Source organism: Ambystoma mexicanum, chromosome 2p (genome assembly GCF_040938575.1).
Source record: "Ambystoma mexicanum isolate Mex_15411 chromosome 2p, UKY_AmexF1_1, whole genome shotgun sequence".
NCBI classification, from domain to species: Eukaryota; Metazoa; Chordata; class Amphibia; order Caudata; family Ambystomatidae; genus Ambystoma; species Ambystoma mexicanum.
Window position 1 is genome coordinate 1,006,370,851 of NC_090923.1, and position 18,436 is coordinate 1,006,389,286.

Below are 18,436 nucleotides of genomic sequence, written 5' to 3' on the forward strand. Positions count from 1 at the left end.
TAATCCAAAAAAGCATGTGGTTATATGGTGCTCCTCCGGCTTGTTATTCTTTTCTCCAAAAGAAGTGTTGCACTTCTCCAAGGGGAGGAACAGTTTTATTACAAATAAAATGTAGCATAGTAATGAAGCAATGGTGAAAATATCTTGAAACATTAACAGAATCCAAAGAACAAAGATCTCCAGGTGTTAGTATATCTATGTTTGTTTTGTTTTTATTTGATATGCGTAGGAAATCATGTAAATCTTCCCATGCATATTCTGCACAACTTAATGTAACAAACCAAGTGGGTGGGCCAAGGTTTCTGATCATACAACGGACATCTCCATGACGTTGAAACCAGTACTCTTTAGTACCACACATATTTGCTAATAGATTTGTAATATTTGATTGTAAAACCTCATCATTTTGTTGCACTTTTTCTAATAATTGTGTAGCTGTCATATTTTGAAAGTGTGATCCTGATTTTAATATGTGTGTAACTCCGTAACATAAAGTTGCTAGTTCACTTTCAAAGAGTAGGTGGAATATGTATTGCACATTTTGTCTAAATCGGGGATCTTCAGAATACATCCGTAATGAGCGGTATTCTGAAGCTGATATTTGAATAGGTCTATCATCATACCTTCCTCCTTTGCCAGTAGGAAAGAGTAGAGGAAAAGCATGTGCTTCTATACTTTTTTCCCATATGCTGATTGGCGATCCTTTTGTTTGATGAATTTGGTAAGTTTCCAGTACATCTTCTACGGTGTCATTACAGTGCAAAGGATGAATTGTATAATGGTCTAAAGTATTTGATATTGTAGCAGGATCTAGTAGCTCAAATTGACCAGCTTCTTGTGTTTCTTGAATTATTTCAGTTGTATCTTTCAAGTTTTCTTCAATATTAATTTCTTTGTAATATTCATTATTCTCTTTAAGATATTGGAAGGCTTGTCTAACTTTATATAAATCTATTAGCTGTTGCCATATTTTTTTTGTCTTTTGTAGGTACTCCATTTACCAAGATAATTAAAGATTGCTGCATTGGACGTTGCACTCCTAAGAGTATGCACATTTTCTTTTAGATCTAATGGTAAATAAACTACTTTTCCACGAATGCCTTTTACCAATTCAGAGGGAGGTAATTTTGCTGTTTTTTGGTTGAAGGCGTATTATTGCTTGAAATGGGTGTACTGTTTGAATTATGATGCTCTCATATGAATTAAGTTGTTGTAGGGGTTTTGGTACTGGGTATAATTCCAAATAATTTGTGATAGCACGTGAAGGAGTTTGGTTGTTGTCAAGTTTTGTAGTGCAGTAACGGCAAAGTATTAAGGGCTCAGTTATTTCGTATTTGTTTTCTGCTACAAGGTAGAGAGCTAATTCAAACCATTTAGAATCTTCATTGTCTTCTATTTTGTATGATAGGTCTACAGTTTTTGTCTTACTTTTATAAAAAGTTCTACGGCAACATACACATACATGGTTTGGTACTTCAGCTGATGTACTTTTAAATTTTAGTATTTCTTTTTTGTATGTGTTTAGCAAAAGGTTGCCATGTGTAGAATTGTTGCTTAATTGGGTTAAAGCTATTTCATTCTGTAAATGGCTTTCACTTCCAAAATATTTTTTCGGGATATAGTGAATTTCTTCAAGTAGGTCTTTTGCTGTACCATGTAGAAGGATGTTATTTAACTTTGCTAGTGCTAAAGCAGGACTTTTAGCATCGTACAGTTTATAGACTAGATTTCTTATAGTTGAATGATGTGTTGATATCCTTTTGATATCATGCAAATTGGTTTTCCAAGTAGGTCCTGTAATGCAGGCAAATGAATGTCCTTGTAGTCCTGTGTACTTGCGCACTGGACAGATATCCATATTTTGCAGTAATTTAATTTTGATTTTGTCTTTGCTTTTTACATATTTATTGAGGAATTGGCGTAAAGATTTCAAACATTGTTTGGGAATGTTGCACATTGACGTGCATGGCCATTTGTACACTAGACGTTCTGATTCAGTTGAATGGAGGGGTAATTCTAGGTTTTCAGGGCATATTTTTGTAAGGAGTACTTCTTGTTCCATTATGGTATTATTCACTTTTTCATAACCTCGACCACTGCTATGTATGGCAATTGTATTTGTTTGCTTTTGTTTGTACGCTTCTTCATTAAAATATGGTTCTGTGCTCGTAGTGTGATTCCATTCACCTCCGCAGATACTTAAGAAGTTCTTTCTGTTGACATTTCGCTTATTGAGAAGTCTTTTTTGTAATTTAGTTATTAGTTTTGTTAGTGGTTTCATTTTGCTTAACAGTAAAATAAAGAACTTTCTTTTGAGAAGAATTGCACTGTCCATCAACGCTTCTAAGATTAATTTCCTACGATAGGTTTTAAGCATTGAACCTGATTTCTCTCCTGTTTTTATAAGAGTTTGAAGGACTTTGTGACGGTACATTTTGGCTAAAATACTTTTCTTGGTATGCTTACTTTGCACTATATTAAAATTTGAAGAAGTAGTTTTATCTGTAGTGATAGCTGATTTTCTGTTAATTGTTTTTTGGTTTGTTTTACATTTTGATAGAGGAGGCAAAGTTTTTGTACTTGAAACTTCTTGTTTCACTAAATGACTGTATTAGCTGTTTTGTTTCAACTTTTTTTACAAATTCTTCTAGAGATGGATGCTTATGTTGGACACTTTTATTTTCATTTGCTCTACTTTTGCGTTGCTTTGACTTTTGGTAGGCATTCTTTAGGGTCTGTTGAAAAAAATAAAGAAGATATGGGTTGGGGTGTTCTGGAATGTATGTGTGCTGTGTGCATGAGTGTTTGAGTAAGATGATAAAGATGTATGTAATGGTGTGTGATTGTGCATTGGGAACTACAACTAGTAGGGATAGGTATTCTTGATTTTATGTGTTACTAAACTGGGGTTCAGATGACAAAAAAAAAGTAAGCTAGTGGTGTGGATAAGTACAAATATTAAATCTAATGTATACAATTAAAACAGTTGTTTGTTCTATAATATGAAAATTGTAGCGGTTCAGTTGGGTAATTTGTGTGTCCAAAAATAGGAATTTGTGGGCTATTCTGGCTGTAAATCGCTGTTTACGACATGGAGATTTGTTGACAAAATGGTACACAATCTCTATTTTTAGGCACCGAAATAGCTTGTATTAACGTTATAGTATGTTTGATTAATAATACAAATATTATGGTGATATTCTACTTACTTTTTTTCTTAAATTAACAGTTAACTTCTTAGTTCTTCTTTGTTCTTCAAATTCGGCTGCTTCTTTTCAGGAGACTGGTCTTCACTGCAATTGTAAAAGCTTCAAATTAGTAACTGTATTTGTATATAGCGCTGTTTTTAATTTAGATATTGATTTTTTTTAATTGAAATCCTCAGTGCCTTCTTTAAAACCATTAAACTAATTTATTTACACAAGATACATTGCATCAGTTCAGTACATATATGTTCTTAATGAACAAATTGTATTGAATGACTAACTGTAGCAAAAAGAAATATCTTTACTATGTTTTGTGAAATTTATAATATACCAGTGAATACCACTATTTCTGTAAGTAAGCTGTTCTAGGTAATAGCGCCTCAATGTCATGTCTAAATTAAAGTAATTAAGTAAATAAATAAATAAAAACAAAAAAATATGAAATTGTATAAGTATTTTTTTAAAGATTTAAACATAGATTGTGCTTGCATGCAATTTTGTTTGAATATATGTAGTCTATATATTACATTTAAAAAATGTTAGTTTAACATGATTTGAGTGTGTGTGTATAAAGAAAGTAAATAGTATAAAGGTTTATAAGTGATAGTTGATTTTAGGAAATTGAAAAAAATACAGTACATTTATTTTACATATTACACTAGCTAAAAGTATGTTTGAAAATGTTTTCATCTACTGTACAGAAAATATGCATACCTGAAGTTTGTGTTCATGCAAATGGATATGCATGGAGCTGCAAGTAGAAATCTCGGAGACTTGTACAGTATTTCTGGTAGATGGTGCTTGCCAATGATATGACACTTGTACTCAGAGAGATTCATAGTACATTTGCAGTGCTGTTCTATGATGATGCAGTTAGATGTAGAGGTCTTGAATGTGATTGGTGCATGGTCATGTGATTGTTTAGCTACATCCAATGAGGGAATGGCAGAGAGAGTGAAGTGGAAATGGTAGAAGGGCTGTTCATGTTACGATATGTCCGTGGACATGGCGGTAGTTCGTGGACATCGGGAGTTACATCCAGGGATTTTCGGGTTCAGAAGTCATGCAAATGAGAATATGCACTGAAAGGGATTGGTCAGGAAAGTTTAGTGGGTGTGTTGTGCCAGGAGAGAGTTTCTCAGATACTCTTTTTGCTGAGAGAACAAAAGATAGCTATGGCTGTGTGTTTCAGAAAACAGATTGTTTGGATTTTGGGAGATTCGTGGATACATTGGTTGAAGGTGCATGCAGAAAGCTGTGGAGTAGCTGTAGATCTTGGATTCCCACATGTGGAAGTACACTGGCATGGAGTACGTGGAATGAAGTGGTTGGACTTGCTACCTCTCTGTGCTACTTTGGAGACAGAGCAACATCCAGACATAATTGTAATTCATTGTGGAGGGAACAGTTTAGGACATGTGACTGGAATATTTTTGCAATTTGCTATGAAAGAAGGACTTGGGAAGGTTATGGGCATGTTTCCTTATTCTCAAGTGATATTTTCACGGATTGCGCAGAGACAAATGTGGCTTCGTTCTTCTTCATTTGGTCCACAAATGAAAAAGCAAGGCGCAATGTTAATAAGGCTGTTTGTGCCTTTCTAGAGATTTTGGCATGTCCTCTTTTCACAATGAAAATATTATGTTTCGTAGTACATACATTTTTCGCAGAGATGGAGTCCATCTTACTTATGCTGGCAATCAGATTTTTCTGAGAAATGTACAAAATGCATTGCGACCTTATTTGGAATTACAACAACCATTTTGAAGTAGGTGTTAAGCATTTATAATTTTTGACTTACAAACACCACCCAAAGGCTCTTTTCAGAGCCACCACTTCTCCCCAGAGAAAATTTCAATGTTTGTGATGGGGTAGCAACCCAATTTTTTAAATGTTCGCAAACTGTCCGCGGACTTCTAAAAAATACAAAGGGCCCTGCTTCATTTATTTTCACTTCTATTTTTTAACTGTGAAAGGCGGCTCTGAAAAGAGCCTTATTTTCTTTTTGATTTTTGATATTTTGTATTTTTTTTGTTTTTTTTATACACGACACACTAGGAGAGGAGGGGAAAGGAAGGTAAAGGGAGGGACACCAACCACAGGGATAAGAAAGAGCGAGCTGAGAGAGGAAGATGTAGAGTGGGTTTTATTTGGGTAGTGAGCAGATCTTCTCGTGCTCTGAGACGATAGTCTCAAAAGCACTACAAAGTCGCCCCCCCTGCAGAGTACTGTGTCACAGTTCATACATACAACTGTGACCCTCGAAAGGTAAGGGTCATCAGCATTCTGTATGGCCTGTGAGGCAGCTTGAGGAAGACGCTGTCCCACAGAGGTGGTCCTTGTGGTGACAGGATCAGAAACAGAGGATGAAGTAGAGGAAATCAACCTGCTACGTTCTTCGCAAGGTAAAACCCTGCGAATAGCCCCAGAGTGAAATGACCTCAGGTGTCGCTTCATAGTAGTGGTCCCAAAGCTGTACTTGCTGTGCTTCCCGTGACTGAGTATCATTTTGCACTCATTGCAGGTAACACGGTTCGCACGAGCCTTAGGAACATTACCATGAATGGTAAATAACCGCCACACTCAAGACTCACGCCGAGTGCGGGTAGTAGGGTTTTCCTCTACCTCATTCTCATCATCCTCTTCTTCCTCCTCCGCATCCTCACTCCTGTTCCCCTCTTCAGGCCCTTGGGGAGGTGGTGGTGCTGGAGGGGTGGAGGTGGTGGTGGTGGAGGGGTGGGGGTGGTGCTGAAGCAGGTGCAGCACCAGATGGCAGTTCTGCAGCCAGGGATGCCATCTCAATGGTGTAATCAGCAAGTTGCTGGAGAAATAGCTGTGCTCTGAAGAATAGCCAGAAACACAATGAGAATAAGCTCTAGGGCGTGGTCTTTTATAGGGGTGCTTGTGTGCAGTCTGTGGACATGAGTGCTGTCCGCGGACAGATCGAACACAAAAAAAAGTTCGAAAAGTTTCAAAAGGTATGTAGAAACTCAGGATTACTATGTGGGACGTGTGCCATGGTGAGATTTTATTGAAAAATATTATGGATTAATTGAAAATTTACTTTTAATTTGTTCGGGGACCCGAACAGTGTCCGCATTAAGAACACGCGATCAGCGTGGGTGCGGTCATATGATCCGTTCGCGAACAAGTCCGCGAAGGAAGCGCATGTCCGCAGGACACCAAATGCACGGAGATTGGCTAGCGCATGCGCGTTGATGTTCTACTGACACTATTCGGGTCCTGAACTAATTAAAATGTCATCAATGACATTTGTGATGTCATCTTTGATGTCCTGGGTGTTAGTCTTAGCAGTGCACGGTGGTGGCGCGAGTTATGGTTGCTTAGCTTACCATAACTGGCGAATTTGAAGGGTTTTTCGGTTTTACTTGGAACCATAACGTCCCTTTGACAAAGTTTTTTTCACTGAATATATATATATATATATATATATATAGAGAGTGAGCGAGAGAGAGAGAGAGAGAGATCGGAGGGACGGAGGAGAAGGAGGCAAAATAGAAAGGAAGGTTGGAGATGTAAGAAGAGATTTGCTAGAGGGATACAGGGTGAGGAACACCAGGGCATGAAAGGAAGGGGATAGGGTGGGACTTGAGTGCCTGAAAGGCACAACCTCCACAATTCTGTAAAACTAGCTCTGAAAGTAGAGAAGGTGACATCTAGAAGTCCCAGAGGAAGGGGCGGTAGCCTTTAGGCTGCCATAAACAGAAAGACCGAAATTAGACATTAGGGGTGAACATTCCGTATATACTAACATGGGGAGTCGGGAAGCCTGGGCTACGGAGAGACTTGCTTTCTATTGACGAGAGATAGTGAGAGAGAGAGGCCCTTTCAAGAAAATGAATAAAAGCCCTTGAATTGTCTTTGGGGTTTGGTGTTTTATTCAGGCCATTTCTGACAACTGTAATTATCTTAATTTTAATTTCACTTGCTCAATTGCTAAAAATAAGGTGTAGGTTTTGGACCTGAAGATAAACAAGGTTGCCAACAAATTGAAAACAGTCATGTTTTGCAGGAGACCTCAGCCAGTTTAATTTCAGGAGAAAACTATGACTGATAATACAAATATTATCAAAATCATTTCAAATGGAGAGCTTCGAAGTGCAAAGTGAAATGTTCATTGGAAAGAGTGTGAGAAAAGGAAACCGACTTCATGACTTGCAGGTCCCGCAAAGGAGCTTATTCTAATAATGCAGCACCATCATGTAGCACACAAACTGACTCAGGAAATCAAAAGGATCTTTAAGTAACAAAAGGTAAGGTGATGGTTAGATATAAGATTTGGAACCAGTTATGGAAAATTAAGCAAAGTGCTTGCAAAAATCTAAAACTCTCAACATTAAACACTAAAATAGGATGCAGAGCTAAACAAATTTATTGGGAAGCAACCAAACTGGAGTTAAAAAAGTGCTGAAAATATTGGAGATAACTTGAGCAGTAGCTACTTTGGAAAATAAATAAATACATATGTACATCTTGGTGGCTGTCTAAACCAGTGCTTCCTTATGTATTTACTTGTGGAGAATGTAGCGTTTGCACAGAAATACCAGGGTCTACAAGATGGTGAACATCACCTGGAGATATAGTTAACTGTAACCCTGTTACTCGTAGGGTCTGATCTGTCTGTGCAAGTTTCACACACAGATGGCACAATTGGAAAGCTTATGCTTCGTGTATTGAACACATTTGAGCATTTGCAAAACAACCATTCACTGTACATTTTGGCACAGATCATGGCAGCAATCCCAAGGTGTTAAAATGAATTCGGTTTTATATACATTGTGACATTAATATGCCACTGAGCCACATTGTATGGTAAGTTTACAGATTTGTGATACACTTCCATATTATCTCTCCCGTTGATGTTGTTTTGCTCACGTTGAGTTTATTTTTCTGGAGTGAAAAAATCTAGATTAAAACACCATTAGTCCTGTCGCACAAGTCACTTTACAATGTAATTGCAACTAAAAACATATTTAAGCACCATGCACTGCATAGACTAATCAATACTCTTTCCATGTAGTTACATGTGTGCAATATGCATCTTATCATTAAGTGCTATGTAAGGAGTTGATTACAAAACAAATGGCATGCAAATTACGAATGGCATGCAAATTGTGAAACTCATGTTGCTTTTTGCACTCACAATGTCATTTCTTAGAAACAAATGTACTCCACAGATATGAGTAATGTAGCGTAACACTAAATTAAATACTTCTACGATACAAATTTCCCACTTAGTGCGGCTGTACCATGGTGACACTCATGTGGGACGGGATGGTATAGTGATGTTAATGAATCATTCTTGGTTTGCACCTGACTTTACTAAAATGGCTGTAGAATATTGTTAGAGATGTGTGATTTGTATGCACGACAATGTGGGCAAGACAGTACTGTCTAGATAAGGGGTACATTCCACTCCATATGGCCCGTTTGTGGGCCTCCAAATTGACTTTATGCAATTTCCGTGATGCAACAATTGGCAATACCTACTCATTATTGTGGACATGTTTTCTGGATAAATGTCAATCACTTGATTATGAGAAACATGCGTAATTTTAATTCAGATTGCACTGTGCGATCTATGCTTCACGGCGAGTGGGATTTGTCCCTCTAATATATTGATTCCCTCAGTTTATGGGGCATATATTGTCTTCCATAATTTTAGCACGAGTTGGTACAGAAAAGCTATTTGAATTGATATCATCACAATGCTGCGACTTCTACCGATTTTCATTGAGTTTCAGGGTATTTGGCGAGCCGTACAATTGGGTTTACTTGGATTTTGCCAATATACAATTTATGGATATTTAATCAGTGAAGAGATATTCTTGTTCGTTCAGGACCTCATATTTACTTTTACTGCAATCAATAATATTTGGCCTTGAAAATGACCAGTGTGTCGAAACACGTGTCGGCTGTTCGCAACCTGAATTGGCTGTTCGCAATCTGATTTAAAATTCTGCATGTTTCTCATAATCCAGTGATTCATTGTTATTACTGGTGTCGAGCGCATATCACCATCCCATACCCCAAATCCCTATACTTCTATTTTCCAACCTTGGTGGATAGGTTGGTGGGATTAGTGAGATCGCTGCCAGCACGCACTCTGCAATCTTTCAACTTTGAATATAAATTTTATGTGATCAATAGCGCACAGACATCTAGTTTTGAATCCACCATTTATCCTAATATGTTTTCTGAATGGTCGTAAGCTTACCCCTGCAGAAGAGCAGAGCCAATCACGGTAGTCAAAGGTCTGATACAAGATTGTATCCTGATATTTCAGGTTCCTATTTTTATTAACAGTGACCAGGATGCACATTGTGTGACTAAAATTGCAAAAAACCTGCTGACCACCCTCAAAATAAAACATCATTTGCATTACCCACAGCACCCACAATCAGTGGGGGCAGTAGAGAGAAGGAATAGAATTCTAAAGAACAAGTTGGCCAAATTATGTCAGGAAACAGGACTGAAGTGTCCTGAGGCCCTTCCACTGGTGTTATTCAGTATGAGAAGTACTCCAAATAAGAAAACAGGGCTCATTAGATAATCTATAACAGCTGTATCTAGTGAGTTACCTTTGTCTGATGATAAACTGTTAGAGTATGTGAATACCTTAAAGGAATAGTTCGTTCAGAAATATTATTGGCCAAAACGATGGCCAATAATAAAACAAATATCTAAAATATGTCCCTATGGAAAGTTTTGAGCAAAAGCTCAAACTTTAAAATTGCATGCACTAGGGGGCATCCATTTTGTGAAATGGATGCCGCCCGTGCTTGCCTTTGCGGCACTAATGAAGCAAAAGCCAGCCAACTGTAGTAACCAAAAGCTACCACTGGGTGGCTTTTGCTTCATTGGTGCCGGAACTCAGAGGACGAGGACCAGAGACTACAGGCAGGAAAGCTGCAGCTGCATCTCGGTAAGTGCTTTTAAAAAAAAAAAATAAGCACTAGCTGTGGTTGCGTTTCAAAAACGCTGCAGTTTTTCTTTCTAAGTTTCTGAGGCTCCTACGGCTCGGAGGAGCACGGGAAACTTAGAAATAAAACCGCAGCTTTTAAAACGTTGTATTTATGTTTGGGGTAGCTTCAGCTTAGAGCCCTCTGGGCTCCAAGCTGAAGCTACTGCAAACATAAATACAACATTGTTGTGTTTCAAAAACACTGCGGTTGTTCTTTCTAAGTTTCTCAGCCTGCCTTGGCTATCACTTTGGGTCTCCGGTGGGAGTGCCGCAGTATTTACAAATCCAAAAACGTTGTTATTCTGAATGCGGCAGGAGACTCCATGCGAAAGCTGCTGCTGTTAGAATAACAATGTTGTTGTATTTGTGATTGCCATGGTTTTCCAACCACGGCAATCACAAATACAATATTTTTAATTGGTGTGCCTCAGCTTTTTGCCTTTATTTTACGTTTTCTGTGCTTTCCTGGGCTTGGGGAGCACAGAAAACGTAAAATGAAAGTGAAGGCAGCCTCCTCAGCTCTGCTCAGGCTACAGTAAGCAAAAGCTCCCATTAGGGGCTTTTGCTGCTTGTTTAGTGCCGCAAGGGCAGAGCCGAGGAGACTGCCATCAATCACAAAATGGATGCCCCCTAGTGCTTGCAATTCTAAAGTTTGAGCTTGATTTGCTCGAAACTTTCCATAGGGACTTTAAAATACATATTTTAGACATTTGTTTTATTATTGGCCATCTTTTTGGCTCATAATATTTCTGAACAAACTATTCCTTTAATTTCTTCTGTCAGTCTTGTTCATGACCAGGCCAATACTGTCCTACCGCAAGAAACGTCTGGCCCGGGTAATTCACTACTGCCTGGAGACTGCATGCTAATAAAGAACTACCACAGCTCCAGCCCCCCGGTGGAAGTGACCATTCATTGGGCCTCATCACTATTAGGGCGGTAATACTGCCGGGATACCGCCCAATGCTAATAGTGTTGCGTGGGGGTAAATCCCAATTTCCCATTGGGTCCGATGGATCCAATGGGGTTGGGGAGCGCTATGACAGTCGGTGGCAATAGCACCAAAAACAGCCAAAAACAGCCCAAAAATTGTCATTTTTACCTCCAGCAAAAATCTGAAGGTAAAAATACAATTTTCCAGCCAACTCATGATTTGGCCAGCCTTTAAATGTATTTATTTTTTATTTATTTATTGTATTTGTTGGTAGCGCCCAGACCCGGAGGTATCATGGTGCTAAAGGTACATGGTTGTAATACAAAATAGTATTACATGGTATCATAGCAGAATGGTGGTTACATTACGCCATAGTACAAGAGTGAGGAACAGAACAGGTAGGACAGCTAGCTGTGCATTACATGTATTTGTTAAACAGTATGGTTTTAACTTTCTTACGGAAATGAGGGTAGGCTGGTTTGTCTTGAATGTGCTGAGGGAGGGCGTTCCAGAGTGTGGGAATGATGGTAGTGAAGCAGGAGCCCCCGGCTCTTTGTCTGGCAAATCTGGGTATGCTCAAGGCAGAGGTGGTGGAAGAGCAGAGATTGCATGTGTTGTGTTTCTTGGTGATACGGTTGGTGAGATAAGGGGGGGCAGTGTTGTGTAGACAGCGGTGGGTAATGGTTAGGAGTTTTAACTCAATGCAGGCTTTGATGGGAAGACAGTGAGCCTCCCGTCTGATGTGGGAGATGTGGTCAGAGCACTTCAAGCCCCAGACTGCTCTCAGGGCGTTGTTCTGGAGGAGTTGGAGTATGTAAAGGTTTTTCGTGGAGGCTCATGCTAAAATGGCATTGCAATAGTCTAGTTTGCTGCCTATGATGGCTCTGGCTAGGGTAACACAATTGTCGGAGGTGAGGAATTTCCTAGAAAGGTTTATGAGTTTGGTAGAATAGGCAGTGGAGGAGGTGATGGCTTTGACGTGTGTTTGCATGTTTAATTCTGCATCCAGGTAAACACTGAGTGTTTTGAACATGGTTGGAGACAGCGATGGTATTACATTTATGCAAAAGGACGAAAGGGCAGGGCTGAGATGTTTGAGTCGATGTGGGGAACCTACGATAAGGAGTTCTGTTTTTCCGTCATTCAGGCAGAGAAGATGGGTGGCCATCCAGGCTTGTATGATGCTGAACACATGGTTGATGAGTGTGGAGTCAGCGTCATGATTGCCGGAGAGTTTGAGGGGGAGCTGTGTATCACCGGCAAAGTTGGTGTAAGGAATGTTGAAGCTGTCAAGATGGTCAAAGAGTGGTTTGGTGTACATATTGTAGAGGGTGGGGGAGAGGCATGAGCCTTGTGGGACACTGTAGGACACAGGAATGGGGTCATCTGACTCGGGGTCTGCAAAGACCCTGGTAGTTCAGCCAGAAAGAAAGGATTGAATCCAGAGGGTGGCTTCTGAGGCGAGGTGGAAGGTGGTGGTGAGATGTTTGCAAAGGATCTTATGATCTACAAGATCGAAGGCTGCAGAGAGGTCTAACAGTAGAAGGATAGCAAGCTCACCATTGTCCCTGATGTGGTCAAGCTGGATCTTGAGGTCAAGGAGGTACTGGTGGTTGGTTCTCCTTCTAATCCTGCACTCTGGGTGTCCTCTTTCTGGCCATTATCATTGGGCCCGCTTCCTGTCTCAGCTGCCACGGTTAAGAACTTGGGAGTGGTCATCTCTTCCACTTTCGCATTGATTGCCCAGGTGTCTGCGGTCTGTAAAGCTGGCCATTATCATTTGAGAATACTATGAAATGTACTTCCCTTTCTATCTGTGGAGCTTAGGCCCCCGGTGGTAGCTGATCTGGTTGTGAGCTGGCTGGATTATTGTAATTCATTATATCTGGCCCAACCTAAGAGCCTTGTCCAACGGCTCCAACATCTCCAAAATATGGCTGCACGTGTGGCGACTGGATTCTCTTATGGGGCTCATATTATGCCGGTTCCTCGCTCTCTCCATTGGTTACCTGTGACCCAACGTATCGAATTCAAAGAACTTTGCTTGGTTCATCAAGCCTCGAATGAGGTAGGAGCAGAATATTTGATGGCTAAATTTGCCCGCTATTGCCCAAATCGAACATTGCGATCTGCTTCTGCCAGCCTGATTTGTGTGCCACCTACCGTCACTCCTGTATGGGGGGTCGGGCATTCTCTGTGCCACAGCCCAACTGTGGAATGATCTGCCACTCTTGCTAAAAAATCTTCCTAATCACCTCCTGTTCAGAAGAGCCCTGAAGACCTATTTGTTTTAGATGGAATATGCTAGCTGTTCCTCCCTCTCAGCGCCATGATACCTTCGGGCGACCGTGCACTTTATAAATTATCTTAACATAACATAACATAACAGAGAGGGCAGTTTCAGTGCTGTGTCTTGATCTGATCTTGGCGATAGAGGAGGATTAGGTTGATGGTGGTTTAGAGGGAGGAATCAAGTTTGGCTAGAAGGATTTCATAGCCTGGAGGTTGTTGTAGCAGTGAGGCTCTGAGGGAGAGGGTGGATTTGTGAATGATGGCAACACCACCTTCTAGGCTGCTTTGGCAATCAACTCTTAGGATAGAATATCCGGTAGGTACTGCAAGGGAGAGGAGGGGGCCAGCTGCATCGTGTAACCAGGTTTCGTTTACGGCTAATAGGTCAAAATTATGTTCAATTAGGAGGTTGTGGATGTCAGGGACATGGGCGCAGATGGAGCGGGCATTAACGAGAGCACAAGTGAGGGCAGTGGGGGTGGAAGTGGGCTATCGTAGGGAGCTAGAAGGTGAGGGTAGGGGGCCAGTAGGGGCATGTGGGGGAGATGTGCAAGGTGGTGTTTTGGGGGCAGTAGCGCAGTTGTGGAAGTGTTTTTCAATGGTAGGGGATGTGGGTCCTGGAGCGAAGTTGGTAAGTACGGGCAGAGCCAGTACAGGATGTGAGGGCAGCAGGTGGTCGTTTGGGGGTGGCTGAGCGATTAATCGCAGGATGGGAGGAGCTTGCTGGATGGGATGAGGCATCTCGCTTGAGACTAAGGTTGCTTGTAGGTTTGTGTGAGCAGTCTGAAGGCTGGTAGCGATAACATAGGTATGTGCGCTGACTCAGTCTTGTGTTTCTGGAGTTGAGACTGGTGGGGGAGGTTTGAGGTGGGCCGTGTTTAGTCTGTGAGTGGGGATGATCTGCAGGTGGTGCAGATAGGCTGGTAGGTGGTGGTGGGAGATGGAGTACACTGGATGGTGGAGGTAGTTCTGGGGGATTGTGAAGAGGGGCACTTTGGGCGAGTGAGTGAGGTGGTATTCAGGGTCTGGGAGTCATATCACATGGAGTATGCTGCAGATAGGATGTGCTGTAATGGCAGGGTGTGCGTGGGTGAACCTTTGCCTCTCTAAGCACACTGAGCAAGGGGTCCATGTCTGGATTACCCAGGGTAATTTAGGATGAAACCCCAAGTTCCTAAAAGTTCACCAAAAGGTCTGGGGGGCCTTCTTCCAAGAATGAACACAGCCAAAGATCATCAAGCTGCAGACGAAACAACTAATTGAGAACGGAGTTAGATGTATCTAACTTTAAAATAACAGCAATTTTGGGGTGAGGGGTGTGGGGGGCGGTCAGAGTAATGATCAAAGGCGTGGGGAACACTAGATTCATACGGACTACAGAGGTATGGTTGCTGGGCTTGTATCCCACCCGAAGGTTACCAAGCAGGTTACCAAATTAGAATTGGGTTTTGAGACCCTTCACAATTGCGGCAGTTACTTAGGTCTGTATGAGAGTATATTCTCTCCAAAAATGCATAGGAAACTGGTTTGAAATGTGTAACAAGTGTTTTATCTGCATTGCCGACATGTGTTTCGACTCACAGGGGTCATTTTCAAGGCGACTTGGGTCGAAACACGTATCAGCAATGCAAATAAAACACTAAGGGCCTCATTATGACCCTGGCGTTAAGGGTTTAATGGCGCCGTAAAAGGTGTTGGCGCCGTTAAACCCTTAACGCCTGATTACGAGGTCCCTTTGCGGGACCTGACCTTAACGGCTGGTTTTTCCAGCCGTTAAAGTAGGGACCCGCAAAGGGACTTTGGTGCTAATAACGGTACCGCAATTTGTGGTACCGTTATTAGCGCCTTCCCCATTCCCATTGAGCCCTACGGGGCAAAAATGGGAATGGGGAAGGGCCATGGCGGCATGGGGAATTACCGATCCCTACCAACCTTGGAATGGGATGGTAATTCTCCATTCCACCATGGCGGACACCGGCATGGACCATGGTGCTAATAGCACCATGGTCCTCCGCCTGGGTCGTAATGAGGCCCATAGTACCTGTTGCGAGTCTGATGGTTCTCAAAATCCAATTCTCATTTTCCTAGTCTCGCACAGTGGGGCACTGTTCTCAGTGACACCAGCCTACACAGCACGGTACGCCATGAATCCCAAATCATGGGCGGGTGTTCCACTTTTCTAGTCCTCCCATTCAACTGCCTATGCTACCAAATCAGTTGATCTGGCTTCCATGTTAGCGAAACGCAGGATTGTTGTGGCGTAGATGGTGGCGAATGGGCCGCAAGCTAAGTACTGGTGGGAGGATCTTAAGCGATGGGCAGTTGCTGAATTGAAGGTGTGCTACCAGGCGACACAAAGAAGTGTAAGGGAGGGCGACTGATAACATTTTGCCCTGGAGTGCTCTTATACAGGGGCTGGTTGTTTTCCCTCAGACAGGTAAGGATCTTTCTGGCCATTAGGGAGGAGTCACTTCTATGTTGTGGATTGAGTGAGTACAGGGCAGAGAAAGACCTGAAAATGACATGTGATCAAAAAACATCATTGGGAAGCTGGGGTGATGGGGGAGGGGCCCGCTGCTTCTTTAGCGTTACATTATTAAGGATAATGGCTGTAGGCAAGCAGGGTTTATAGTCATTGCATCGAATTCCTTGTAACGAGATGCATTTGCATCAAATTTTTTCCATCTAACAAATGTGCATCTAATGCATTTATTTTTTCCGGTGGGCGGGGGGGGGGGTCACAACCCACGTTTCTTATCCTTTATAATTCACCTAAACAAAAATTAACCCTTTGCTCCCCAAAAATATGCATTCGATGGACATTTTTAGATGCAAAAATTTCGATTTTGGGATTAGATGCAATTACCAGATAGTGGCAAGCAGTTCCTATGTGTATAGTTGTTGTATGTTTGGTGGAGACAGGATGGGAATGTTGTGATGTTGTCAGGATACCATAGTGGCTGAACACTGATGTGCTGTCTTTTTGTGTTACAAATGCTAATAAATAGATGTTAAAAATGTTACTTCTTTTACACTCTTCATTCTAGGGTTGTCTGCGGGGAAACTTACAACTACTTTGAACTCAGGCACTGGGCTCCCCAACCTTGCACTACCTCTGAAGGGAGCCAATGTCAATGCATTAATACACACATTAATCTCATAATGTTTGGACAGTAATAAAAAACGACCCTTCTGATGCCTGGCCGCCATGTTCTTCTGTCTTCCAGAGCACGTTGGCGCACTTCAAGAAGCCTGACCTCTCGGTGGTGCGGCAGCATGAGGAGTTCATCTGGCTGCACGACGCCTACATGGAGAACGAAGACTACGCCGGAATCATTGTAATGGGGGGACCCGAAGAATAGGGTGGTGGGGGGCATTTAGCCAGCTAACCTGAGCAGGCCAGAGAAATCAGCAGGATCTGTGACCCTGGGCAGAGATCTAGTTTGGTGCGCCTAAGGGGGGACTATGTATGAACTGATCACTCTTTTACAACTTGAGTGTGCAGCAGGCACATGCAAGTTGGAAAAATGTAGTTTGCATCTGGCCTGTTATGTTTGACACTTTATTTATAACTTGTGCAATGTGAACTGCACATAAGAGAATGTGTATGCTTCTGTGTTTTAGTGCACCTAAAACCTAATTGCACCTACAGTACAGGGTTAGGTTGAAAGGGAGCAGGAGTGGATGGCCAATGAGTATGTGAGCACTTCCCTGATTCACAGAGATATGCACCCCCTTGCGTTTGTGTATCACCTCCACCCCCCCAGTCCAGTTTTGCCTTGTGCCTGAGCTCACCTGCTGTAGCAAGCTTCAGCGGAGCTGGGCTCTGTGCGGCAATGCTCATTCATGGAATGAACATTGCTGTACGGGGGTTCCTAGTCATTGCATCGACTGCCAAACCGTTGAATGCCATACCATTGAAAAAATGCATCGAAAAAAAGTATCAAATGCATTTTAAAAAAGAACATTTAATGGGAGGTGGGGGGATTCCCCCAAATCCCCTATTTTAACCTTGAAAACCCATTAAAATTAAATTAAACCATTTACCATTTAAAAAATGCATTCAGTGCTTTTTTTTCAATGCATTTTTTTCAATGGTATGGCATTCAACGGTTTGGTAGTCGATGTAATGGGGTATAGGTTTCTACTCTTTCAAAGAATAAAGTACATGGAAATAAGCATTTTTGGCGTATGTCGCGGAATGTGATAGGATTTGTCAGGCTTTGCCATAATGATAATACTACCTGGCCCCAAGATGGCAACATCCAGCAAATGGTGTCAATACCTGGGCCTACGACAGCAGTGCTTGGCAATTCCTTACTAATGCCTGTACACGAGACAACACTGTTGGCTTTGCAAATGCTTGTTTTAACAGGAATTCAATTGAAGAAAAAGATGTGGCTTATTAAAGAGCAAGTGGCTGAAGGCACATTTGGTTAAAATAGTTGTATTACGATGGGTCTGATTTTCATTAGCAATTACGCCATTACCTTTCAGCAGGCTTCTTAGAAAAAATGACAGCCCATAAAAGACCTTCGTTTGAGCTGGCTAGTAACATCAATGGGTGGGTAAAAGGCCAAACACCCACAGACTCTGTCTCTCCTCACATCCCATCTCCACCCTATATGTACTCCTGTGCCAATAGATTTGGCATTATAGGTGGTGCTGCCATTGTATAGCCACAACTACAAATCCAGTGTAATGTAAGTGGCCTTCTATACCACCCTTTTCTCAATAGTGTGACCTGGCTATGTGTGGCTCTGTAAGAAAAAAGGGGAAGGTCATTAGTGGGACAGAGGGAGTACCCGCTTCCTGGGTGCCAGTCTAATATCTATGGTTTTGGCAGTGAATCTTGGGAATATGATCTCCATAGGGAAGAGCCAAAGATCTGATAGACTACAGTTGTTTGGCTTTGGTTAGCCGCTGATATGGGAGAATTGTAAAGGGCTAGGGCTAAGTGAAAAAGCTTTGTCGTAGTTCTGTTAGTGTTGATGTGCTAATGGATCAGTTATTGGCGGC

The 18,436-nt window shown here is 41.7% G+C and overlaps 1 protein-coding gene across 4 annotated transcripts in view; it reads left to right on the plus strand.

The window, feature by feature from the left end:
- Window positions 1-18,436, plus strand: part of SNX32 (sorting nexin 32) — a 490,023-nt gene that overhangs the window by 201,143 nt on the left and 270,444 nt on the right. For all 4 annotated transcript variants that reach the window (XM_069644826.1, XM_069644829.1, XM_069644825.1 and 1 more), the window contains one exon: window positions 16,645-16,755. In XM_069644826.1, coding sequence (XP_069500927.1) covers window positions 16,726-16,755 — 30 coding nt within the window. In that variant the 5' untranslated portion in view covers window positions 16,645-16,725. The remainder of the gene's footprint in view (window positions 1-16,644; window positions 16,756-18,436) is intronic.